General features: G+C 43.0%; 1 protein-coding gene across 7 annotated transcripts in view; it reads left to right on the top strand.

The window, feature by feature from the left end:
• The window catches only part of GNE (glucosamine (UDP-N-acetyl)-2-epimerase/N-acetylmannosamine kinase), a 67,819-nt gene that overhangs the window by 23,986 nt on the left and 15,841 nt on the right, over nt 1–27,992 (top strand). For 6 of the 7 annotated variants that reach the window (XM_061634827.1, XM_061634816.1, XM_061634835.1 and 3 more), the window contains exons 2-6: nt 15,334–15,542; nt 17,859–18,310; nt 19,489–19,641; nt 21,343–21,555; nt 24,528–24,615. In XM_061634827.1, coding sequence (XP_061490811.1) covers nt 15,334–15,542; nt 17,859–18,310; nt 19,489–19,641; nt 21,343–21,555; nt 24,528–24,615 — 1,115 coding nt within the window. Of the gene's footprint in view, nt 1–4,855; nt 4,876–15,333; nt 15,543–17,858; nt 18,311–19,488; nt 19,642–21,342; nt 21,556–24,527; nt 24,616–27,992 lie in introns of those variants that run through there. The other variant, XM_061634856.1, reaches the window with a different exon arrangement.

The raw sequence follows: 27,992 nt of genomic DNA, 5'->3' as shown, positions 1-27,992 counted from the left end.
GGTGGCAGAGCACAGCCATCACAGCTAGTAGCCATTGATAGCCCTGTCCTCCATGAATTTGTCTAATCTTCTTTTAAAGCCATCCAAGCTGGTGGCCATTACTGCATCTTGTGGGAGCAAATTCCATAGTTTAACTATGCGCTGAGTAAAGAAGTACTTCCTTTTGTCTGTCCTGAATCTTCCAACATTCAGCTTCTTTGAATGTCCACGAGTTCTAGTATTATGAGAGAGGGAGAAGAACTTTTCTCTATCCACTTTCTCAATGCCATGCATAATTTTATACACTTCTATCATGTCTCCTCTGACCCGCCTTTTCTCTAAACTAAAAAGCCCCAAATGCTGCAACCTTTCCTCGTAAGGGAGTCGCTCCATCCCCTTGATCATTCTGGTTGCCCTCTTCTGAACCTTTTCCAACTCTAGAATATCCTTTTTGAGATGAGGCGACCAGAACTGTACACAGTATTCCAAATGCGGCCGCACCATAGATTTATACAACGGCATTATGATATCGGCTGTTTTATTTTCAATACCTTTCCTAATTATCGCTAGCATGGAATTTGCCTTTTTCACAGCTGCCGCACACTGGGTCGACATTTTCATCGTGCTGTCCACTACAACCCCGAGGTCTCTCTCCTGGTTGGTCACCGCCAGTTCAGACCCCATGAGCGTATATGTGAAATTCAGATTTTTTGCTCCAATATGCATAATTTTACACTTGTTTATATTGAATTGCATTTGCCATTTTTCTGCCCATTCACTCAGTTTGGAGAGGTCTTTTTGGAGCTCTTCGCAATCCCTTTTTGTTTTAACAACCCTGAACAATTTAGTGTCATCAGCAAACTTGGCCACTTCACTGCTCACTCCTAATTCTAGGTCATTAATGAAGAAGTTAGGAGTGAGCAGTGAAGTGGTATCTTTAAAAGGTGTGCAGGGGGAAGGGAGAATTCCACTTTGTGGTTTTTCCTATTACAGAGTTGCAAGAACACCTGCACTTGGCTGACTTTCTCTTCTCCTAAAGATACAGGATCAGTCTCAGGCCCTGAACTTGGCAACCCTAATCAGGACACTATAATAAGCTATTATGGGGTTAAGACCAAATCCCCCCTTCCCCCCTTTTAAAGTAATGATTAACTTGTTGAAGTTCTTTTTTAAAAATTACAGCTCATATGTTTCTACCTGAATACATAGTCCAATTCCCCCTTGTCTGTGGTTGGCCCTGTTTTCCATATGGTGCCGCCCACTTTATTATCAGAAGTAAATATACATTATGTGGAAAGCAAATAGTGCTGCTTTGAACGAGGCTCTGGATCCTTACTAGCATGCAGTCACACAAATTTCCCAGTAAACATGTGACTGAGAGAACCATGATAAGCATAACATTGTTTTGTTAAATGTTTCAGCTTGTGCCCTCGCTAGCAACACAAAACGGTTTAATTTCAAAATGGGCACTCAAGCTTAGTTCTTAAAAGGCTCAGGACAGAGGGAATTCTCAGGAAAGTTGGCACAAAAGTTATGTATGGGTGCTAGAAATATTTAAAATAGGATTAAAAGCATCTGAAACTCTTTATATATTATCCTCTAAATTGAGGTCTTGAGGCATTTCAGTTATAAGTCTGTATATTTGGAGGTTGTCTTTTGCATCCTGTCTGTCAGAAATAATCTTCTAAATATTTCCAAGGGTGAACGTTTGTGCTCACCTGAATTTAAATATCTGAACAGGTTACGTAAGCCTTTTTGTTGTGATCGCTGACTTGTTTTTGAAAGCTGGAAATGTGTGCATCGTTACAATAAATGATAAATATTGACCACTGTCTATAAACTAATATATGTCCAGAAGTGAATTTTGAGAATCGCATGTAAGTAGGGTATATCAGCTGTCTTCATTCACCAACATCTCTCTGAGCTTTCAGACATTCACAAATTTTGCTTGCAGTTATCATTGTGGTTATAGCATTATCATGGAATGCAGTTATTCATGGAATGCAAGTGCCTACAACTTCAAGAACATGTGGCTGCCAAGATAATGTATAGTGTCACCCTCAGATGTTCCACCTATTGTACAGCAGTCGAACTCCCTACCCGAAAAGGAAAAAAATTGAAATCTTAAGTTACTGCTTATTGTTTTGTGTAGAGCCTAAGGTACAATAGAAGGCTTCTTTGAAGGCTAATTATAGTGAGGATTGTACAAGGGGTTGCAGCTGGGAAGTGAAGGGTTAACTGCTCCCTCTCCAGATGTAACCCCTCCTTTCTATTAGAAGTCTTCTTTGAAGCCTAATTGCAGCACACTGTGTATCTTTGTGGGAGGGGCCGCAGTGGGGGGAGTTAACCCTTCTCTCCCCAGCTCTGACACACACACACACACACACTTAGGGTTGAACAAAGCCTTCTGTTGGCTACAATATAATACTTTTTTCCAATCCTAATTGCAGTTGGGAATGGTAAGGATGGGCCATATCTGGCTTGCATGATTTTATTTATTTATTTTTATTTATTTATTAAACTTGTATACCGCCCCATAGCCGAAGCTCTCTGGGCGGTTTACAATAACAAAAAACAAATGCAATTTAAAATACATCTTTTAAAAAACAATTTAAAACACAATTTAAACATTTAAAACAATATAGAATGATGGTGGTTCCCCACTCCTGACTTAGGCCCAAGGTAAACATTGTGTGCAAATGTATATTGTAACAACCCCACTGATCATTTTGAACCAGAAAAGTCTCTTCAGTGGTGAGTGCATTCAGGATTGGAGAAGGGGCTGTGTGTTTTTAACATTTTCTTTACCCACTGCTTCCCCTGTCCAAACACAGTTGAGTTATGAATATCTGACATTTCAGAAAAGCAAAGAAACGTAGGGCTCATCCAGACGACTGTAAAATGTGTGACACGCCCACTATGTGTGTTCATTATTTTTCGGTCGTCCAAATGACGTCTCGCGCTGTTACGCATTTTTGTGGGTTAAATCCACTCCTTGCAATACCAGCAAAAATGCGATTTGCTGTTTAAAATCGGGAATCATCCGCTGTGCCTTCAGGAGTTAGGATGCAATACGGCGGACTTTACAGCTGATGGGCGGTTCTTGGGCGTTTCCCCTTGCCCCTTGTCCTCATTCTAGCCAATCACATATCTGCACTTTTGCGCATGTGCGAGAATAAGCCTGGGAAAATTGAACCAATCATCGCAATGGTGGGGTGTTGGGGGGGTCTGCAACTACTGCGCAGATGCATTTTATTTTTTGCCAGCCTGCAAACTGGGCGGCTGCTCTGGGTGAGATCTGCAATGCACAGCAAGCGAGAAAGGGGGGATGGTCGGTTTCAGCCTGCCTCCCAAAGCTTTGTCAATTTCATTCTACTTGCTGGGGTTTTTGCTTCAAATCAGAAAAGCATACATTCCTTTAAGTGTAATATGGCAAATACAAACAAGGGCTTCTGGTCGGTTTCAAGCCTTTTCCAGAAAGCTTTGTCAATTTCCTTCTCCATGGGAAGGAAAGGGAGAAGGAGGGGTGTGTGACAAGCTTCTTGCTTTTTTGGAGAAATAAGTGCAATTGCCAGCGTGTGTATCTCCTTAAATATCAATAAAGGCAGAAAAGCATACATTCATTTAAGCATAATATCGCAAATACAAACAAGGCAGGCGTGAAACCGACCAGCAGCCTTTCCTTCCGAGGCGAGAACTCCTTTACAGCCATATTGTGCTTTGTTGCAAAGGGGGAGAGGAGCATACGTAATTTTTTTGCTGACCAATTGGTTGATAGGGGGAGGGTTTAGAGGCGGAGCTTGGAAAAAGCGAAAAGAATGTAGGGGTCTTACCGCTGCATGTGCGGGTGCAAAAAAGCATTTTTTTTAATTGGGAAAGAGCGAACTAAAAGGCAAAGTGAGGACTATCAGATGACAAACCGAATATGGAAACCGTGGATTATCCCGCTCCGTTTGGATAAGCCCGTAGTGTTGAAAAAACTTTTTTTCTTCCGTCAGGACAGTTAGAATTCATCAAATGGCCACTGCTTCAGAAAACTAAAACTAACTAAAGACAATTTTATGTGGTAGGGCTTTTTTTAAATTGCAAACTAATCTCCAATATATTTTAGGGCATTGGACTGTCCCAGACAAAGCTATGTGTGTTGTGTCAGCAGAAGAGTACTTTAATCTGCTTCCCTATATATATTTTTTGCTTGAAGAACCACATGGCTATCTTAATGTTAATTCTTAAACATAAACTGACATGGATAACCCTAAGGCAAATTCATTGTGTTTTAGAGAGGCAGGTGTCCCAAAATAAAGCCATGTGTGTTCTTTCAAAAGGGCACTTACCTGCTGCTTTGTCATTTTTAGAAACTTTTTTTTTTACAGTTTTTAAATTCTGCAATACAAAGTAGGGTGAATTTCATCCCTGTGTTTCTTATGAAGGGTAATGTTGACTACAGTATAACTGCAATATGAGGTGGTGACAAAAAAAAGAGGGTCTCTGTCGCTAATCCTGAAAACAGTTCTTTAACTGGGTAACATATTATCGTGGTTTAAACGTATGTAACCTGTTCCTCACATGCCACAATAATAATTATCTGTATTTCAACTCAGAAAAGTATACCTATTTCATTTTCACATTCTACTTGGTTGATAGGCAACAGTTAATAAATTTTGTAGATTCTTATGCAATTCAAATGCTGCTTTGGCATTTATGTTGGCCTAATGCTTTAACCTCCTGTATACCTTGCATGCTGCTTGTTTCAGATGAGAAAGTATGAAACTAATAGGGAGGAATAATTTATGAGTTAAGCATGACTCACCGGTCAGTGTTACGGCAGAAGAGGTACAGTAAATAGTAAAAGCTAATATTTAATCCTTCATTATGGTGTGTGCAAGAAGATAGAAGGTAAGCCTTCTTTGTACTAAAGTTAAAAACAAATATTAAAAAATGATTGAGGGAGTGTCCAAAATACACTTTCTACAATAGCTTATGTGTTGATAAAAGGTTTTACTAGGTATTAATAGAGGGAAATGTTTATTTTATTACTCTGAGAGAAAGCAGCCAGGGCTGTGGAGTCAGTCGGAAGCAATTTTGGGTGGAGCCAGAGTTGGTAGAAATGTTCCGACTCCAGCTTCAAAATAAATTTTGATTGACAAATTTTTAAAAATATAAATTCAAAATGTCAAAGAAGCTTCCCATGAAGTCAGCTGTAGTTGAGCATTTCGCCATAACTCAAGATGGAAAACATTTTGTGTGTCAGTGTATGACACAGGACCCAGATGAAGACAAATGCTGTGATGCCAAGATCAGCGCATATTCAGGCAGCGATAAAAATGCTCCTATGAGAGCTTCCAATTTAGAAAGACATTTACAGCCCTTGCCAGAGCTGTGGAGTTAGAAGCAATTTTGGGTGGAGTCGGAGTCAGACAACAGTGCTTGTAGCCCATGACTGAGAAATCTGTTGTGAACAAACCTGATGAAAGCTAAATATATATTTTTATGAGCAAAATCTTGATTATTTAGTTGTGTAACTAACTGGCCTTTTTGGTTTGGTTAAACTGGAAGAAAAATATCTTCTAGATTTTTGATGACTGCTGTGTACGTATTTTTTTCCCCTTTAGTGGAAAAAAAAAATTCCACTGATTGACATGAAGTCTAGCAATAGACAGTTCACACTATAAAAGTTGGTTAGCTATCACCTGTAGTTTTTAGGATTTATTTCATGTTTATTTCAGAGCACAGGGCTGCCTGTTCTGAGCCACTAACCCATGCAATTATGGAGAATAATTATTTTCTGTTTATGCTTATAATTGGAAAGTGAGGAATTGGAGCTCAGAGTTTACTTTTTTTTGCTTAGGACCAGGAAGTCCTCATGCAAGAATAAGCTAGAGAGCTTATCTAATTGAATCTGCAATCCTATATACACACACTTATCTGGAAGTATGTTCCAATGGTGCATGTTTCTGAGTAAAGCTAGCTAAAGGTAACAGTACTGGATAAGTCACAATAACTTTTGCATTATGCTAAGCAAGGCAGGCATTTTCTGTGTTGTGTAGCCAAAAATGTGGAACTTCTACACAACCTTGAGATAAAAATGCAAGCCATGAATCCATTTCACTGCAGTTCACAGCCCAACAGACAGGTGGTACTGTGAACTATATCGCAGCGGTGGAGGAGGAAGGAGGCATTGGAAGTAGCTCAGGCAAGTTGTGGAGGAACACTCCTGACAGGGCAGTCTATGTCGGAATTCTATTGAGTTGCGTAGCAGAGCGGAGAGTTTTTGAGCGAGCTTGTGTGTGTGTGTGTGTTTGAATCTTTGCTAAGATTCTACCATCCCTGCAAATTAGTCAGACAGAGACTTTAAGTTTCAAAATAAGAAATAACTACTTTATTCTGGAAGTATATGCTTGATAGGAAAGAGTTCTGTATCTAGCTAACTAGCTGTGTTGGAGCAGTCTGCACTGGTCCCAGTGCAGCTCTCATGCTGGTTGAGAGGGAGAGACAAAGGAAAGATGTCTGCTCCCCTCTCGAGAGAGAAGAAGAAGAACTGGGAAGGTGGGAAGTGGGATCAACATCCTTTGCATATCAGTCTAGCAGGAAGGGGAGAGACACGGCAAGGATCAAAGGACAGGTATAGCCTAGCAACCAAGAGGTCTCCTCCCTAGCTACCCTTTTTAACCCCATGCAGCCTCAACCCACCAAGTTGGAGTTGAACCTCATACATTCCAGCAGTCTAAAAGGGGAGGGGGAAAGCAGGGGTATGTGCTTAGCCAGCTCTAAAGGAGAGGGGGAATGTGGGGAGACTTAGCTAACTCTAAAGGGGAGGGGGAAAGTGGGGGGGGGCTTAGCCAGGTCTAAACCCTATGCACTAACTCAGACCAGTGGTAGGGAACCTCTTTTGCTCCCACCCTGTGGGCCAACTTTGATAGGTGTCAATTATGTGACATTACAGATGTCATGTGATTGACATTGGGTTTGCCCCACCCACCTGTTAAAGTTGGCCCATAGGCTGGGAGAAAAAAGGCTCCCCATCCCTGGTTTTATGAGTTTGTCTGGGGGGGTTGGCGAGGTCTAAGAGTACACGGATTGATGAGGGGTTGGGATGGGCTGGCGAGTAACACAAGTAGGGGCACAGCCCCTAGTTATAACATACATTGTTAAATGCTATTGTGGTTCCTTAGAACAGCAGGACTAGCAAAATGTAAATAGTCACATCTGCAGCATTCTTGCATTGTCTTGTTTACAATAGCTTTTTGATGCAGACAGTGAACAAAAGGTAGAAAGGTATTCCTGGTGAGGATGAATTGGGGTACTTTTATCAAGCCGGGGCAGAGTGCAATTATTTTCTGCTTCTGAGAAAGTACTTGGTATTTATGGGTGAGTTGAGTGAGACTTTGCAGAAGGAAGCTGATTGGTTCCATGTGTGATTGCCTCCCTACATCACAAAGCAAATGCTAAACAGGTATTTTGAGGGAAGTAGGAACAAAAATGTCACGCTTTCTTACAGCAGGAGGCCCCAGATTTAAAGCACCCTTTAGAAAACAGATTAAATTGAACATGTTTAATGGTGGTGTTCTGGAAATGCCCTGGGTAATTTTTGGCAAGCGTAGCAACATTGTAACTAAGGAAAATGTAGTTGATTAAAAAGGAAAAGACCTTCAGTGGAAAGATTCTGGGAAGGACTCCCTCTTGTTTATAAGGAATTGGTAAAAAGTATCCTCTTTTTAAAGACTTTTTGCCATTGTTAACTAATAAGCGCACATAATGTAGTGTACTGGGAACTTCTTTGTTGATGTTCTTTATTTCAGGTGAGTTATGCTCAAAAACAATGTATATAAAATTTGGGAAGGAAAGGTAGCAGTCATGTAAATACCTTGAAAGTCCAAAAATGACCACTGATAGTGGGGTCTGTATTAGTACCATACAGATTTTTTAGTTACATATTTAAAAAACAAAACCCTAAACTTAATATTTACATGCTACAGCCACATGAATGACTGGAAGTTCTCCACAAGTACATGGTGTTACCATGCATGGAGCAATCCTGTTCATAACAGAGTAAAATTGTGACAACCAGGGGAGCAAAGCCAAAATGTTCAGTTTTCAGCTGGTTTTGACCTCTTCTGTCAGAGATGTCCAACTTCAAACACTGGCATTTCATTGATACAAAGTATCACTTGGTAGAAGTTGGTCAAATTGCTCCTGAAACTCAGGTATTTGATTTTTTTTTCTAGATGGACACCTTCAACAGAAGAGCATCTTTCAAAAGCTAGCTTGTGTCTCATTCAAAGTTGCTGAGCTATCATCATCATCATCATTAGCATTTATTGCATACCCTTCACCCAGAGGTTCCAGGGCAGGTTACAGCCACCTTAAAACACAGTGTTAAAAACAATTAACCAGAATCACAAAAGAGATGGGTCCTAAAAATATGTGTCTTGGGTGTCAAAGGCCAGGGTAAAGAGGTGTATCTTCAGCAGTCACCCAAAGCTGTATAGTGAGGTTGCCAGATGTACGTCTGTGTGGAGGAGTTCCACAACTTAGGGGCTGCCATAGAGAAGGTCCTATCCTGGGCCATCTACCCCCTGAGTTTCCAAGGGTGGTGGAACTATGGAACTACCAAAAGGGCTCCTCTGCTGATCTCAGTACCCAAGAGGATCTGTAGGAGGGTCTGATCTTTACCCCTGGGGAACTAGCCCCTCTTACACTAGAAGATCCCTTCCAGTCAAAATGGAAGCGGATGGTGTATAAGAAAATTATGCCTTAGGTTTCTCTCCGGAGAAGCTTATTAAATTCGGGCTAACTAAGGCCAAACTGCTTATCTCCCAACGGATAAAGGACATTGAACTTCAAACTAACCTGAGTTTGCTGGCGGCATACCCTAATCCAGGCCTGACCTGAAGGGTATTTCTACCGGCAAATTACCTTGCAGATCTAACTATTGTAAAATATAGAAAGGCATTTACCCTAGCCAGACACAATGTCTTGCCTTCTGCTCTCCTGGAGGGAAGATACAATGGAGTCTCCCTTGGTGATCGAGTCTGCGCATCTGATAACGGGGAGGTGGAGTCAATTGGACATGTCCTCTTACATTGTTCCTTTTACAGGGACATCCACCTTGCTTTCATCACCCCAATCTTACAAGCATTCCCTCTGGTTTCGGAATCTGATTATCCCTCCTTTATGTTACCGGATAAAATCCCATGGGTCACTAGCAATGTAGCCAGATTTTGTGCGGCAGCTATCAAGTGTAGGAAAATGGTAATGGATCTTGGTTAAATATTTTATTCTAGCCACTATGTATTTTTTAAAAAATATTTTTAATTGTAAATTCAGTTTTTTATACTAATCTGTATGTATTTCACGCTTTTGTGTACGATGCAATTCTTTTTATTGGATTTAGTGATATAATGGCTGGTCTGTGACGGAAATAAAAATCATTCAAGGAAAGGAGGCAGTCTTTCAGATGCTTAGGATCTAAGTCATTTAGAGCTTTAAACAGTAGTGGAGCACCTTAAATTAGGCCTGGAAATGAACTGGCAACCAATGTAGCTGTAATTAAACAAGAGTTACACGATCTAAAAGCAACCCCAGCCAGTAATCTCTGCTGCAATTTGAAGTTTCTGAGTCATCTTCAAGGACAGCTGCACATGGAGCGCATTACAATAATCCAATCTTGATGTTACCAGAGCCTGGAGTACTGTGGCCAACTCATCTCTGTCCAAAAGGGGCCAAAGCTGGCAAACCAGCTGGAGCTAGAAAAAAAGCACTCCTAGCCACTGAGGATACCTGAGCCTCCAGTGACAATGTTGGATCCAGGAATATCCCCAAGCTGCTGACCTGTTCCTTCCAGAGGAGTACAACCCCATCCGGAACAGGCTGTCTCCACCACCCAGACATGAGAATCGTATTCAAAGAGTGCTTATAAATGGTTCCTTCTCAAACTGGGTAGAAGTAATGAGTGGAGTACCACAGGGCTCGGTCCTGGGCCCAGTCTCTTCAGCATTTTTATTAATGACTTGGATGAGGAGGTACAGAGCATGCTTATCAAATTTGCAGATACAAAATTGGGGGGCACAGCTAATACCGTGGAAGACAGAAAGAAAATTCAAAGGGACCTTGATAGGCTGGAGCATTGGGCTGAAAACAACAGAATGAAATTCAACAGGGATAAATGCAAAGTTCTACACTTAGGAAAAAGAAACCAAATGCACAGTTATAAGATGGGGGATACTTGGCTCAGCCATACAACATGTGAGAAGGATCTTGGAATTGTCGTTGATCACAAGTTGAATATGAGCCAACAGTGTGATGTGGCTGCAAAAAAGGCAAATGCTATTTTAGGCTGCATTAACAGAAGTATAGTTTCCAAATCAAGTGAAGTATTAGTTCCCCTCTATTCAGCACTGGCTAGGCCTCATCTTGAGTACTGCATCCAGTTCTGGTCTCCGCACTTCAAGAAGGATGCAGACAAACCTGAACAGGTTCAGAGGAGGGCAACAAGCATGATCAGGGGACTTGGAAACAAACCCCTATGAGGAGAGACTGAAAGAACTGGGCATGTTTAGCTTGGAGAAGAGAAGACTTAGGGGAGATATGATAGCACTCTTCAAGTACGTGAAAGGTTGCCACACAGAGGAGGGCAACCTCTTCTCAATCATCCCAGAGTGCAGGACACAGAATAATTGGCTCAAGTTACAGGAAGCCAAATTTCGACTGAACGCCAGGAAAAACGTCCTAACTGTTAGACCCATACGACAATGGAACCAATTACCTAGAGAGGTAGTGGGCTGTCTGACACTGGAGGCATTCAAGAGGCAGCTGGACAGCCATCTGTCGGGAATGCTTTGATTTGGATTCCTGCATTGAGCAGGGGGTTGGACTTGATGGGCTTATAGGCCCCTTCCAAGTCTTCTATTCTATGAACTCTGGCTGCAAAACACCTCTGTGTTTTCAGGATTCAGCCTCAATTTATTGGCCTGCATCCAGCCCATCACCACCTCCAAGCACTGATCCAGAAGCTCAACTGCCTCTTCTGATTCAGATGGAACAGAGAAATGGAGTTGGGTATCATCTGTATATTGATGACACCTCATTCCAAATCTCCTGATGACATCTCCCATCAGCTTTGTATAGATATTAAATATCATGGGGGAGAAGGTGAACACCATAGGGCAAGTCCCCTGGTGCTGAACAGCAGCCTCCCATAGCTACTTTTTGGAAGCGGCTCTGGAGGTATGAGTGGAACTATTGAAGCAGAGTGCCCCCAACCCTCACCACCTTGAGATGCTCCAAAAGGATACTGTGATCAACATTATCAAAAGCTGCTGAGAGTGAGGGGAATGAGAAGGGTCGCAGTCCCCCTGTCTCCCAACAGATGTCATCAATGAGGGTGACCAAGGCAGTTTCCATACCATGGCCAGCCCTGAAGTTAGACTCGAATGGATCCAAGTACAGTAGGGTTCTGCTTTTCGGCGTTCCGCTAATACAGCAGCTTCAATTAGAATAAAGCCCCACTCATACGGTGCTTGTTCCACATTTATTTATTTATTATTATTTTATTTATACCCCACCCTTCCTTCCAGCAGGAGCCCAAGGCGGCAAACAGAAACACTAAAAACACTCTAAAACATCATAAAAAGACCTTAAAATACATTAAAACAAAACAACATTAAAAACATTAAAAAAAACTTTTAAAACATCTTTTAAAAAAGGGTTAAAGATATTAAAAGACATATTAAAAGCAATTCTAACACAGACGCAGACTGGGATAGGTCTCGACTTAAAAGGCTTGTTGGAAGAGGAAAGTCTTCAAAAGGTGCCGAAAAGATAGCAGAGATGGCGCCTGCCTAATATTTAAGGGGAGGGAATTCAACAGTGTAGGTGCTGCCACACTAAAGGTCCGTTCCACCTGCAGAGCGCAGTGATTGACTGGGTATATAAGGGGTAGGTATCCTGGTCCCAAGCTGTATAGGGCTTTGTACACCAAAACTAGAACCTTGAACTTGGCCCGGTAGCAAATGGGCAGCCAGTGCTGTTCTTTCAGCAGCCGGGTGACATGTTGGTGATACCCTGCCCCAGTGAGCAGTTTTGCCGCCGCATTTTGCACCAGCTGCAGCTTCCGGACCAACCTCAAGGGCAGCCCCACATAGAGCGCATTACAGTAATCCAGCCTGGAGGTTACCAGTGCGTGGACAACAGTGGTCAGGCTATCCCGGTCCAGGAACAGCCGCAGCTGTCTTATCAGCCGAAGCTGGTGAAAGGCACTCCTAGCCACAGAGGTCACCTGGGCCTCTAGCGACAAAGATGGATCCAGGAGCACCCCCAGACTATGGACCTGCTCTTCAGAGGGAGTACAACCCCATCCAAAGCAGGCAACTGACCAATTATCCAAACTCAGGAACCACCAACCCACAGCACCTCCGTCTTGCTAGGATTCAGACTCAGTTTATTGGCCCTCATCCAGCCCACCACCAAGTCCAAGCACCGGTCCAGGGCTTGCACAGCCTCTCCTGATTCATATGTTACAGAGAAATAGAGCTGGGTGTCATCAGCATACTGCTGACACCTCGCCCCAAATCTCCTGATGACTGCTCCCAAGGGCTTCATATAGATGTTAAACAGCATGGGGGGCAAGATGGTACCCTGTGGCACCCTACAGCACAACTGCCAGGCGCCGAAAGACAGTAACCCAATGTTATCCTCTGAGAGCGACCTTGGATATAGGATCAGAACCACTGTAAAACAGTTCCTCCAATACCCAGCTCACCCTGTCCTCCTCCAGATAAAGGTCATCCATCAGGGCAACCAAGGCCAATTCAGTCCCATAACCAGGCCTGAACCCAAACTGGGATGGGTCAAGATAATCTGTTTTATCCAAGAGTACTTGCAATTGTTGTGCCACAACCCTCTCAATCACCTTCCCTAAAAAGGGGGTATTTGCAACCGGTTGGTAGTTGTCATAAACCAATGGGTCCAGGGTGGGCTTTTTCAGGAGTGGTCGGATCTCCGCCTCCTTCAAGGCACCCGGAACCACTTCCTCCCGCAATGATGCATTGACGAAACTCGGTCAAACCCCCTCAGCAAGCTTTAATAAGCCAAGAAGGGCAAGGGTTGAGAGGACACGTTGCTGGCTGCATCATCGCAAGCACCTTGTCCACGTCATAAGGCCGCATCAACTGAAACCATTCCCAAGAAGTTGCAGCAGACGTTGCACTGGACACCTCATTGGGGACTACAGTAGATGTGGAGGGGGCATCAAGACTGCTACGGAGGCGAGCAACTTTACCCTCAAAGTGCCTTGCAAACAATTCACAGTGGGCCTCCAAAGGGTCTAAAACTCCATTTCCTGGCGTTGATGTCAACAGACTCCTGACAATACGGAAAAGCTCCACTGGATGGCTACTTGAGGATGCGATGGAGGCAGAGAAGTGGGCCTTCTTCGCCGCCCTCACCACCACACAGGCATGGTTATGATGTTTTACTGGTGCCCGATCAGCCTCACAGCACATCTTTCGCCACTTGCGCTCTAGCCGTTGTCCAGCCTGTTTCATTGCCCATAGCTCACTGGTGTACCAAGGTGCAGACTGGGCTCCACAATGCCAGAGAGGGCACTCGGGGACAACCGTGTCGAGCCCGACGCGCATCACTGTTCCACAGTGTGACAAGGGCTTCAACAGGGTCACCTGCTCTATCTACTGGGAACTGTCCCAGGGCATTCAGGAATCCAGTGGATTCCATTAGGCTCCGGTGGCGGACCATCTTAATCTGTCCACCACCCCTGCAAGGAAGGATTGGAGCCATAAGTCTAACCTTCACCAGGAAGTGATCTGACCATGATAATGGGGTGACATCCACCCCCTATCTCCAGACCACCCCTTCCTCCATCTGGAGCAAAAACCAAGTTGAGGGTGTGTCCTACCCTATGCGTCGGGCCAGTGACAACTTGAGACAACCCCATGGTCATCATGGAGGCCATGAAGTCCCGAGCCGGAACACTAGCATGGACATTGAAGTTACCCAGCACTATCGTTCTGGGCTCCTCCAACACCACAACCGAGATGGTGTTTTTCAGGTGTCGGGTACCATTCTATTGAATGAGTTTGGCTCTTTGGTAGGTTTCGCTTTTAGGCAGTGGTCTGGAACTTAACCCGCTGTATGAGTGGGGCCCTACTGTAATCAGTTTCCTCCAAGCATATTTGAAGCTGAACTGCCACTGTCCTCTTGAGCACCTTGCCCCAAAAGGGGGATATTTGCCACTGATTGATAACATTACAATTCAGTTTCTGGAACTGATATTTCTGACTGTATTTCTGATATTGCCTGTCTTTTCCCTTAGTAATCTTTATGGACAGGCCACTCCACAACCTTACTGGTTCTTCTGTTGGATTTAAAGTGCTTTCATCTTGTTAAGTTGGCTATATAACTATTTAGTTGCTGAAAGTGATCATTCTGAGGACACAGCCTGTTCAGTTTTAGCTCGGGTTGGTCTAATTCTATTCATCTGTGAACTGGGGAAAGACTTTCTTGCTAAGGTCACCTCTATGTAAGATACATATTATTCTATTCAGTAAAATATATCCATCCTTGGCATTAAGTTAGCAGCAAGCAGAATTCTGTAAGGCAGGGCCAGTTAGACAGGGAACTACTGGTAGATGATTTGCAGTAGATCAGCAAAAGTTTCCAGCTCCCGATGGTTTTTACAGTAAGGATAGCAAAAGCCTCTCTCCCGCTCACCTAAATTAGGTTCCTGAAATCAATAAAGCTGGGGGAGGGGGGCAGAACTGGAGAAGATATATGTGTGAAAGGATCTCTGTGCGAGCTCCCATTCTGGTACCGAAAACAAATTCCTGGGCTGAGCATGTGCTCAGAAACATCTTGTCCCTCAGTTCTATATTCTTCCTGAGCCATTATGTTGCACCGGGCTCCAATTGGTGGACCTCAGGGTTCTAGTGAAAAACAAAGTAAATCCCACAAGGTTTCCCACTCCTGCCATAAAGGAATGGTAGAGTTTTTTTATTTAACAGCTAAATAGCTAAATGGCCAATAGCTAAAGAATCTGCTTCACACACAAAGCAGCTGTTTCTCTTACAGGAGCCACTTGTCAAATTGCATCCAAAGTATATGTTGTACATGAATAGGCAATTTCACGTAGCTAGTTGTTTATATATATGCACCATAGTATGCAATTGTGTGTATTCATGCATTGAGAAGCTCGAAGTTATTATTTGGGGCATGTGACCTAGTTTGCAGCCTTTGTCTGTCACAATTCCCCCCTTCTCCAAAGAGCTCAGAGCAGCATGCACCCCCCCCCACATCCACCCCCCACTTTCATCCTAACTACTCTTGTTTTTTACATTTCAGGAATTATATTTCAAAAACCTTTCTAAACAGAAGCAAAAGCAAGTAATGGAGAAGAATGGGAACAACAGGAAACTTCGGGTTTGCGTTGCTACTTGCAACCGGGCTGATTATTCTAAATTGGCCCCAATCATGTTTGGTATTAAAGCAGAACCGCAGTTCTTTGAGCTGGATGTTGTCGTTTTGGGCTCCCACCTGATTGATGACTATGGGTAAGGCTATGGGTAATCTTGTTTTATCATGCTTATCTGGAACAAGCAACATTCTCAAGATGTATTGATTGATGCAGAAAAAATACTAATCCTTGGAGCTGTTTGTAAATTGCTAGTGCAGATCTGAATTAATGGGTACGGTCCAGAAAATGTTAAATCTCATCAGTTAAAAAAGACTTAAGAATGCAGTTTTATTTTTTATATATTTGTATCTTACTCTTTGTTGACAAAGTAAGGGTGGCATACCTAGGTATGCAGTGGTGTCTCAGCCATGTGTCAGGTCTGCATCTATTTAGCTTTAAGAACAGTATAGAATTGGGTCCTCCCAGACCATTAACTGAGCCATCGCATACCATTCCATCAGGGTAGTTTACAATGAATATAATTTCCTCCAATATTTTGTGTATATTTTTGGGTGTATCTTTGAAACTGTATTAAAACTTGAATTATTACAAATAACCCTTTGATTAGCCTTTGATTAGTTACTATAGTGCATGTGTGAGGAACCTTTGGCCCTCCAAATGTTGCTGAACTACAGTGCCCAACATCCCTGGCTACTGGCCATGCTTGCTGGACATTATGGGAGTTGTAGTTCAACATCTGGAGGGCCAAAGGTTCCGTACACCTACTATAGTGTGTTTTGATAAATTGGCACTCTCCTGTTAAAATATATTAAGAGCTAATATACCTGTGCTAGTAATCTCACCAGCACTGCCCTAGGCTACAATTTAAAGTCTTTTAAATTACACAGGTGTTAGCCAGTAAATAATTTTTATCATTTTTTAATGCACGGACAATATACTTACCATTATTACTGCATGCAGTGCTGATAAACACATTAAATGGGCAACTCTATGAACTCTATTGTTATATAAACAATTGATTTGTTGGTATTTCTGCAAACAGTGCCAGACAAGTGGTAGTGGTGTGTATGTGTAATTAACTTTCACTCTAGCTATAGCTGCAGTGACTTTGTTCTATAATACGATGTTACCTCTTTGGAATATGGCAAGCAATATTTAATGAAATTTGGAAAGAATGGAAGGTTAAATCTTAAGGTTGAGAATGTATAGAATGTCTTTGAGTATGCTTATTTTTCAGTTGTTGTCAGACAAAAATTCACAGCACTGGACATGGCTGGAGCTTCTGCCTTTCCTTAGGGCACTTTTTTGGCAGTGAAAAATCTCTGAAATCATCTGTTTTAGGGTTTAGAGGAAATTGCCCTGGACACTTGTTTCAGGGGGAGTGGTGACATCTGACAATCATAGTCCTGGGGTATGAATGTAGTGTTAACATTAATACTGATGATGATGCTAGAACACCACAAATGTTTTATGTCTTTCTCTTTTTTGTTATGCATCAGCAATGTTCATAAAATATGTTTTTAAGGTTTTTTTAAAATGTGTTTTTAAAGATGTTTTGTTGTAATATATTGTGAAGTCTGTTTTTATGATGTTTTAGAGTGTTTTTAGTGCTTTTGTTTGCCGCCCAGGGTGCTTACTGGGAGGAAGGGCAGGATATACATCTAATAAATAAATAAATAATAAATATCCAGTTATTAACAGCAGAACAGAGTTTTTATTGGCACACAATGTAGTTACATTTCTATATTATTAGTTTTTAGATCTGTTGATTATATTATAAATTAAGGTAAACACGAGAATGTTGTACAGTTTCGTTTTAATAAAGTGGAATTGCAGCAATACTCACAGCAGTGATTAGTCATTTGGACGAGTGGCTGAAAGTTTGTCTGCACCCATCCTCAGCTCAGTTCCTCATATCCCATCTCATTGTACATGGTTTCCTCTGACAGCTGTTAAATGTATCCATGTCAAAGAGGAATGGAAAAAGAAAAGGATTATGGAGTATTTGATCATCAGTCATTAGAAGAATTGATCTGTTATCAATTTCAAAAGCTTAATCTTTTTTAAAATCAAACCTGGAAGTATAGGTGCTTCTGTGTGGTGCTCTTTGGCCTGTATTAGGGGAAATGCATATGGCTTTAACTTAACTGCATATAATAATGTTCTCAGACTACCAAATTGTATATGTAAGTGAGAGGGGAAATTCCCAGTTAATGTTACTACACCTATGTTTAGTAATGCAGCAAATTCATGCTTTGTGATAAACGTTTGGAAACCAGCAATTCAAAACATCTCAGCCATAGGTGATCCTAGAAATGCTGACAGTTTATAACAAGTTGCTTGAGTTAAAAAGTCAATATTTCCTAATGTTAATCTAACTGTCAAAAAAAAATATTGCTATGAAGGCATGTGGCATTGCAGTCTAAACACTTTTCCTTCTTCCTCTTCCCAGTAACACTTACCGGATGATTGAACAGGATGACTTTGACATCCACACCAGGTTACACACAATAGTGAGAGGCGAAGATGAGGCAGCCATGGTAGAGTCTGTGGGCCTTGCCTTAGTCAAGCTTCCAGATGTTCTCAATCGTTTGAAGCCCGACATAATGATAGTCCATGGAGACAGATTTGATGCTCTTGCGCTAGCTACATCTGCAGCCTTAATGAACATTCGAATTCTTCACATTGAAGGCGGAGAAGTCAGTGGGACCATAGATGACTCCATCAGGCATGCCATAACCAAGATGGCTCATTACCATGTGTGTTGCACAAGAAGTGCAGAGCAGCATTTGATATCTATGTGTGAAGACCATGACCGTATCCTCATTGCGGGCTGCCCTTCATACGATAAGTTGCTGTCTGCCAAGAACAAGGATTACATGAGTGTTATTCGCATGTGGTTAGGTAAGTGTGTTGTATATATAGGCTGCATGATTTGTGACCCACTAAGCTGAATGTAGCTCACCATCTTTATATGGCAACCTGCCAGATGCTTGATAGCAGTTGTGGTTGGTGCCCATTGGGACCGGTAGGGCAGAAGGAGGCCAACAGTAGGTGGAGCCAGAGCCAGTGATGGGCAGAGCAAACTAATTGTGGTTTGTTTCCCCTTCCTTTCTCCTCCTGAGTTCTACAAAGGCAACACTTAGAGTAAGAAGGAAGAAGCAGCTGACATTGAGTGCTACCCCTTGGATTGGTTATAAGTAAAAAGCAGGCAGGTGAGCACAGATTGGTGGGGTGGTGCTCTATTTGCCCTAATGAGCCAGCCTCCACTGCTTGGTAACCCTCTTATTTATTTCAGTCCCAGGTATACAGCAAAAAGGTGGGTGGGGTTGTGTAGCTCCTTGTGTGCCCATCATGGTTGATGGGCTGTATTTGTCTTGGTGAGTCACATATTGTACAGGCTTGTTGGTGCTCTTGTCTTATTGCAGATTTTATGTTCCTCAACACACAAATAGGTAGACATTATGATGTGAAAGTTGGGAGTCTCTTGATCTTTGGCTGTAGAGGAATAGTGTAGAACACTGAGGGAATTTTACATTCAGTGTTCCGAATGTAAAACAGGGTGCCGTTTCCTGATTAATTAAAAAAACGCATTAGCACATATTTTAGAGACTCCTGATTTATTGGAGCCATCCAGATGACCGAGTTCATTTCTTTGGTATTTTGACAAGAGATGTTCTTAAGTTTAAATCTGCTCCTGCATTTGAGGTGCAGACTGCTTACTAGCTGTCTGGGGTTTTGGGGGTTTTTTTCCACCCAAAACAAATTGATCCAATCGATTGTCTCCATCTTAAAATAAATGAGGACACCTTCCTTTATTAAGGGATTTCATCAGCTAAATAAATGTACTAAAAACAAATCAGTGGAACCATACACAAATCATGATCAAATCTTCTCAAAGTGCTGGTAGACAGCGCAAAAAATGGTCCAGATAACTAACAACATTAGAACAAAAATTCTTATTTCACAGTGGAATAAATCTTTGCATTCAGAGTAATGTATCCTGTACGTTTTTTAATCCTTCTCTAACTCAAGAATTGTTTTGCTTTTTTAAATGTATTTTTTTTACTTTGCTTTTGCAGGTGAAGATGTAAAACCAAAGGATTATATAATTACTTTACAACACCCAGTGACCACGGACATTAAACATTCCATAAAGATGTATGAATTGACTTTGGATGCCCTAATCTCTTTCAACAAGAGAACATTGGTTTTATTCCCAAATATTGATGCAGGTAAGCAGGAAGAGTTCCTGTTCAAGGAATCTAAAAAATGGGATGGCAGCATGTGGAGGAAGTATTTACTTACTCACTCAATAAAATCCAACTCCTGCTCCAGTGGTCCTCCTAAACCCATACTGCTTCCACAATTCCCTCTCACTTCCCTCTGAACCCTTAATTTACCAATAACCTGGTAAGTGTGGGGTACGGTGTGATATAAAGGCAGTCAGATGCAGATATTATGTTTAACAAAGGTTATTTATTACAAGATTATGAGGTGCTTTCTGATTACTTTAAAATATTACTGTGTCTTTCAATGAGCATATACTTTGTTAACTTGTTGCTGTCACCTTAAATACCAACAGCTTATATGCAACTGTTAATGTTAAACTAAGACAGCTTTAAGGAAGCAGTTAGTTACTCTATTAAAACCCTTTAGCCAAATTGCCCTTTTATTCTTTCCACCCCACTGAAGCTTCACTAATGCAATAACTGAGGAATCTGCTGGAAGCCTCTTTTCCCAGCCTTTTACTGACCTATTAGAGCACATTGTCTTGCTGTCCTGTCCTGGAAGTCTTCCATCTGGTGCTCCTACCAGCTAACAGAGGCCAACATTCCAAGCTGCTTCTCCCCTCAGCATTGCAGACAGGTTTTCTCCTCATCATTTCCGCCTAAGCCAAGTGATTCAGTTATCCCTAGCGAATCTTTGGCTACCAAGCCACTCCACCTGCCTCTTGGGTCTTCTTCCTCTTTCCCCGCCCCTGTTCCTCTGCTGTCGTCATCATCATCTTTCTCGCTGACTCCACAAACACCAAGCACTACCAACTCCCCAGTCAACTAATTCACTGCTGACCAGCACCTGGCCATATATACACTTCTTCTGGCTCCTCTATCCCAACCCCAGCCAATCACACTGTCTAACTGGAACTTCTAAATCTGCACCCACCTACAATTTAATTCAAATAAACAGGTTTTTTTCAGATAATTTTACAGCTTCTGTCCTGCTGTACCTTCATGTTGCAAATAATGAATCCTTGGGACCATGTGGCTTTCCCAAATAATTCTCAGCTATGATCCCCAGCTTCTTTTCATAAGTTGATGTGACCTATCCAGAGTTAAGCACTGAAATCCCCATATTGTTTCAGTGGGAAAAGGTTAAGCATCAACGTAACTCTCAGATGGAAATAAATGGGTATGAAAGGCACTTAACTTTGTGTGGTTTCTAAATCTTTGGATGTGATGTTAATGTGGAAAACATGACTGCCCTATGACCCGGTAATTAAACTGTATTGCAAAACCTAGTGCTGTGTGACAGATAGGTCATTGGGTCTGTCGGCTTGTTCTGCTTTTAACTGTGCAGGCTTTCTGATATTTAACACGCTGAAAGCCAGTCAACTGAATTCAACAGGAACCTTTTTTGCCTGTGTCCTACAGTGGTTAAGCGGGATCATCCATACATGACTGTGGCAAGGCTTTGGAAATAGCAGCTCCCCAGTTTGGTTGGTTCTGTAATGCTTTCTGTAAAGACGGCTGTTTTGGACAGCTGTTGGGTATGTCAAGGATGGGAAACCTCAGCCCCTGCAGCCAAATGCAGCCCTCCAGGCCTCTCCGTGGCCCCGGAGCTGAAAAAAGTTCCCCACCCCAGTGTACTTAGTTACGTTGCCAAAATTCAGTTACTTACGACTAAGTGATCCAGTGTTAACTTTTTTATCACAGGGAGCAAAGAAATGGTTCGGGTGATGAGGAAGAAAGGTGTCGAGCACCACCCAAATTTCCGAGCGGTAAAACACGTCCCGTTTGACCAATTCATTCAGCTAGTGGCTCATGCTGGCTGTGTGATTGGGAACAGCAGCTGTGGTGTGCGAGAAGTCGGGGCGTTTGGTACTCCTGTCATCAATCTTGGGACACGCCAGATAGGGAGAGAAACAGGTATTCAAATAAGTTTTCCACAGCACCTTAAAAACTAAGAGTATTCTTATAGCACAAGCTTTCATGGACTAGAGCCCATACATACACAGACAGACAGATACTGGATACCTGAGGGCTGCAGGGCTGCTTCCCTACATTTGCTTTCTTAGGTACACCCAGCTTTGTTAATAGTTAGTAAGAATAATTGGCAGTTGGATTTTGTTGTTTTTAGATAGGGAAGCATCTTTTTGCCATAGTTCAAAAACGTTAATAAGACTAAGGAAAAATACCTTTTCTGCAACCCAGGAATCAGGTTACCATCAACTGGTGGTTTTATCTGAAGTCTGCTTGAGTTAAACAAATTGAGGAAGCTACCTGAGGAGCTGGAAACCGGACAGTAACATGGGGCAAAGATTGTTTAGCATTCATGTAGCATGAGGGAGAGAGGTTTATATTTCGGATGAAGCTTCTCCTCCTGCTACAGACTGGGAGGAATCTTTGATACAGAGAATGGAAGAGAGATTTTCCACGCTTCCTAGAACACATCCTGCTTAGCAGCATTGATAGAGCTTTGTTGGTGTTCTGGTGTATCCCATGAGGCCCACCAAGCTCTCAGCCTCCAAACCTCTTCCAATTCCCTGCCCCTGCTCTCCATATCCTAGTAGGCTTAGGAGAACACAGGGGATGTGTGAATATTATCTCCCCACCACTGAGTTGCTTGCTGATGAGGTTGACGGCAATAGCAGATGATGATAGGCTTCCAATGGTAGCTAAGGAATTTTCAGGTTTTTACAATACAACGGAGTACAATTGCCAGTTTACTTTGCGTTTAGGTGTGTTATTAGCTGCTCAATTTTCAGTGTGTGTGCAAAATCATAATTTCTGGGCTAATTGTTGATTTGGTTGTGTTCCTTTGGGATGTGCAGGAAAAAAATTAGCACCGTTAATGTCTGGTTTCTAGTTGATTAAGCATCACTCCTCTGTGTGTGCTCTGTTGTTGGAATTGCCTGCCTCCACTTGTATCTGCACGAATTAAGCCAAACCCCTCTTTATAATAGCAAATGAGCGGTTGCACGAAGAGAACAGGAGAGGGTCCTTACATATCAAGGGGACCACAGGTTGCAGGGCAATCTTGTTTAGTTTGGCTTTGTGTTTTAGAACAAGGTCCCCTCCCCATAAAATTGTTCAGAGACCATGGGGCACTGGCCAGAGAACATCATGCAAGGGCAAGCCCTCTTCAGCTGGTGTAGAACTGAAGGGAAGCCACTTGCTTCCATTCCACCAGGGTCCTAAAAGAAGGGCAGACTTGGCACATCTCCTGAATCAAATCCCCTCTCCCAAGACTCACCTAACTGCAAGGGAGGAACAAAGGTGAGTGGGGGAAGGAAGGAAGGGGTGTGTGGGTGTTGGAGTGGTAATGGTGAGGTTTGAGAAGCTTAAATTAATTTCCCTCCAGATGACCCTTTGACTTCTGAGCTAAATTCTGTGCACTGACCCCTGATAGCTTTAGGACGAGAGGGAACAAGCTTGCTCTTAACCTACCTTTTGATCCAGATGCTATCTTGGATTTTGAGCACTTGGAGCTTGAAATGGATCTATATTACCAAAGACAAACCCCCTTGTGATACCACGATGGTGGTGGGGAGGGAGGTTTGGGCAATATACTCATATATATATACACCCCCGTTCACTTCGTTCAGTATCTGAGGCCCTCCTCCGGGTACCAACTCACAGGAAGCCCGGAGGACTGTTGTTAGATCTTGGGCCTTTTCTGTGGTGGCCCCTGAACTCTGGAACAGCTTACCTGAGGAGATACGCCTGGCGCCTACGGTACTTTCTTTTAGGCGCCAGGTTAAGACCTGGCTATACTCCCAGGCATTTTAATGTTTTTACGTTTAATTTTGTTAGTTAACTTGCTGCTATGTGTTATTGATTTTATTATATTATTGTATTTTAATCCAGTTTTGTACACCGCCCAGAGAGCTACTAGCTATGGGCGGTCTAGAAATGAAACGAAATAAATAAATAATAAATAAAATAATGGTTGTTGTGTTTTGATATATTTTAAAGTCTGTTTTGGGGTGTTTTTGGTGCCTTTATTTGGCGCCCTGGGCTCCTGCTTGGGGGGGATATATATAAATAAAATAAATAAATAATAAGTGTTGTAGTGCCTAGCTTCAGCAGAAGCACTGACTGACTTGAATGTGGGAAGTGGGTGCTGAGTTGTCCAAGGAGCAGGGAAGCATTAGGGGGTCGATGGGAAGGTAAGATAAAATGAGGGTGGAAATCCTTCTCTGCCATGCTCATATTTGCCTTCTCTGCACGATTTTGCCATGAGGCTCATTTGTGCTACTGCATTATCAAAGCCCCTTTCATTGTGCAGCCGTGGTCAAGGCACACCACATTGATGGAATTAAGGGACAAAGAGGACCATTCTGCTTCAGTAGGCTCAGACTCTTAGTTCTGTTGAATGTAGCCAAGTGCCACATGTACTTGCTTGGCCATCCCACCGCAATAAGAATAAACCATGCTTTTGCTATGCTTTCAGGGAACATGGCATGTACACGTTTACAGATTCAGATATGCAGACTCTCATTGCCAACAAATGAGAAAGCAAGAGCATAATTACCGTAAAATCAAATAATTACGCTCAATAGCAAATGGCATGGCTCTGACCTCCCTTGCCACCTGGTCCCTTGCCTTCTCCTTCCCGGTGAGCAGCAGCAACTCACCTGTCAGGAAGTCAGGTGAGCTCTGCTGCCCCGTCGTGCCATCCGCTACTGAGTATACTAGCATATCTGCCTGCAGTGGAGGCATAACTTATCTCTGACTCCAGCTGCAATGTCATCATTTGTAACTATGCCCTGCAGTAGCAATAGTCCCTTTCAAACTCTGCATTCATTTGCTGGGGATACATTGCATTCAAAAGTAAGTATTTTTCATTTTAAACTCAATTTCTACATATCACTTTTTTTAAAAAAAAAAAAATCAAGGTGAAAACGTCCTTCATGTTCGTGATGCTGACACCCAGGATAAAATACTGCAAGCTCTCCACCTCCAGTTTGGGAAACAATATCCTTGGTAAGTACAGCCTTGTAAGTAATTGCAGGTATATTAAGATAGTGGGGAAAATACTTTTCTTTGTTGCAACCTTCCCCCCCCCCCGACATCAACCCACACAGAAGTGCCGTGCTCTGTGGTAGTAGCATAGTATATAGTGGCTAGGAGAATGCATGGAGAGCTGGTAATCCTCCAGTTCAAATCTTGTCTCAGGCATGGCATGCTCAGGCAAGGCGCTATAGTCATAATCCTAGTCGCTTCATTTATATACAGTAGGGCCCCGCTTATACGACGAGTTAGGGACCAGGCCCCCGCTGTAAAGCAGAAATCACCGTAAAGCGGAACCCATTGACTATAATGGGTCGCATCGTGCAAAAATGCCGAAAAACCGCAAAATCGGCTTTAAAACAGGGAATTTCCCCTAATTGAAAGCCGCCTCTTCAGCGGAACGCCGGAAAGCGGGTTCCTACTGTACTGTTTTTACATGTCCTTTTATGCTCAAAGCAGTTCACGAAAACAATGACAAGTTACAACAACCAGAAGTACAATGCATCACTCTTTATAACATCTCCATATAAGAACAATTCAAACGAAGAGCATCTTATGTCAAGATGTCAGAACAATCAATCCTTCATTATCAAGGGTGAAACGCCCTCTGGCCTCAGTGGTAAATGGCAGATATAGCAGAGCCCTCTCCTCTGACAATGATCTGATTATCTCATGGCCTCAGCTTCCCAACTGCAATACAGGGAGAACAGTACTAGCCTACTGGATGCTATATAGCTTAATGTATATGAACTGTGCTGAACATTTTGGAATGTAAGCACTTAGAAACTTGTGAGTAGTGTTATAAACGTAGAAGGGCTCTCTATTCAGCTGTGAGTAGATAAATGTGCTCTAGGTTCCTCCAGTACTAACATGGCAATTTTTCTTTGCCCAGTTTGCCACTGGGCTGTAACAGGACAGCTGTTAATGGATGCCATTGATCAAGCTGATGTGGGCAAGATTTTGTTGTTCATCTTGTAACGTGCTCTTAAGAGTCTGATTGGATCAGATCAAAGTCCCATTGAGTTGAAAGACATGCTGTGAGGCTGATCGGGCACAAGTAAAACATCATAACCGTGCCTACTGTGTGGCAGTGAGGGCAGCGAAGAAGGCCCACTTTGCCACCATCACATCCTCAAGTAGCTGTCCAGTGGAGCTTTTCTGTATTGTCAGGGGTCTGTTGACATCAACTCCAGGAAATGGATTTTTAAACCCTTTGGAGGCCCACTGGGAATTGCTTGCAAGGCACTTTGAGGGTAAAGTTGCTTGCCTCCGTAGCAATCTTGATGCCCGATCTACATCTACTGCAGTCCCCAGTGAAGTGTCCAGTGCAATGTCTGCTGCAACTTCTTGGGATCAGTTTCAGTTGAATGAAATGATTCAGTTGAATCTGCGGCCTGATGATGTGGACAAAGTGATGATGGAGCCAGCAACATGCCCTCTTGACCCTTGCCCTTTTGGGCTTACTAAAGCTTGCAGAGGGGGGTTGACCGAGTGGATTCAGGGTGTTATCAGTGCGTCGTTATGGGAGGGAGTGGTTCCAGCCACCCTGAAAGAAGCGGTGATGACTGCTGCTGAAAAAGCCCACCCTGGACCCATTGGTTTGTGACAACTACCACCTGGTTGCAAATACCCCCTTCTTAGGGAAGGTGATTGAGAGGGTTGTGGCGCAGCAACTGCAAGTACTCTTGGATGAAACAGATTATCTTGACCCATTCCAATCTGGGTTTTGGCTTGGTTATGGGACTGAATCGGCCTTGGTCACCCTGATGGATGACCTTTATTGGGAGAAGGACAGGGGGGATGCAACCCTGTTGTTCCTACTTTGACCGTGGTGTCCTTCTGGGCCGACTTGGTGAGATGGGTATCGGAGGCACTGTTTTACAATGGTTTCCATCCTATCTCCAAGGTCTTTTTCAGAGAATAGCATTGCGTGATTGTATTTTGGGCCCCTGGCAGGTTACTATGTTGTCCCCAGTGCTGTTTAACATCTATATGAAGCCCTTGGGAGTGGTCATGAGGAGATTTGGGATGAGGTGTCAGCAGTACACTGATGACGCCCAGCTCTATTTCTCTGTAGCATCTGAATCCGGAGAGGCTGTGCAAGCCCTGGACTGGTGGCTGGACTCAATGGTGAACTGGATGAGGGCCAATAAACTGAGTCTGAATCCTAGCAAGACGGAGTGCTGTGGGTTCGTGGTTCCCAGGTTTGGATAATTGGTCAGTTGCCTGCTTTGGATGGGATCGTAGTCCTTCTGAAAGAGCAGGATCATGGTCTGGGGGTGCTCCTGGATCCATCTTTGTAACTAGAGGCCCAGGTGACCTCAGTGGGTAGAAGTGCCTTTTACCAGCTTTGGCTGTTAAGACAGCTGCGTCCGTTTCTGGACCGGGATAGTCTGACCACTGTTGTCCACGCACTGGTAACCTCCAGGCTGGATTACTGTAATGCCCTTTATGTGGGGCTGCCCTTGAGGTTGGTCTGGAAACCGCAGCTGATGCAAAATACGGTGGTGCAACTGCTTACTGGGGCAGAGTATCACCAACATGTCACCCCACTGCTGAAAGAATTGCACTGGCTGCCCATTAGTTACCAGACTAAGTTCAAGGTCCTGGTTTTGGTGAACAAAGCCCTATACAGCTCGGGACCAGGATACCTGAAAGACCGTCTTACCCCTTATATACCCAGTCAATCACTACCTCTACCTGTACCATCTTATCAGGAGGTCCATTCCACACAACATAGGAAGTGGACCTTTAGTGTAGTGGCACCTACTGTTTGGAATTCCCTCCCCTTTCATATTAGACAGGCCTTTTAAGTAGAGACCTTATCCCAGTTTCTATCTGTGTTGGAATTACTTTTTAAGATGTTTTAAAGCTTTTTTTAAAAAAATATGTTTTTAAAGATGTTTTGTTTTAATATATTTTAAAGTCTGTTTATGTTTTAGAGTATTTTTACTGTTTTTGTTTGTCACCTTGGACTCCTACTGGGAGGAAGGATGGGATGTAAATTTAATAAATAAATAGTCCAGCATCTTATTTCCTGAAATGGCCAAATAGATGCCTGTGTAAAGCCTAGAAGCAGCGCATGAAAACAATAGCCCTCGCCTTCTGATGTTCCCAAACAGCTGGCATTCAGAGTCATAGTGCCTTTGACCCAGGAGGTAGAATACAGTAGGCCCCTGCTTTACGGCGCTTCGCTAATGCGGCAGTCTCAATTAGACGCAATTAGACTAAAGTCCCACTCATACGGCGCTTGTTCCACTTTTACAGCAGTTTTTGGGTGTCGCACGCCATTCTATTCAATGAGTTCCGCTTTTCAGTGGTTTTCGCTTTTCAGTGGGAGTCCGGAACGT

This window comes from Rhineura floridana, chromosome 1 (assembly GCF_030035675.1).
Source record: "Rhineura floridana isolate rRhiFlo1 chromosome 1, rRhiFlo1.hap2, whole genome shotgun sequence".
NCBI lineage: Eukaryota > Metazoa > Chordata > Lepidosauria > Squamata > Rhineuridae > Rhineura > Rhineura floridana.
This window is presented reverse-complemented; position numbering and strand designations above follow the sequence as displayed.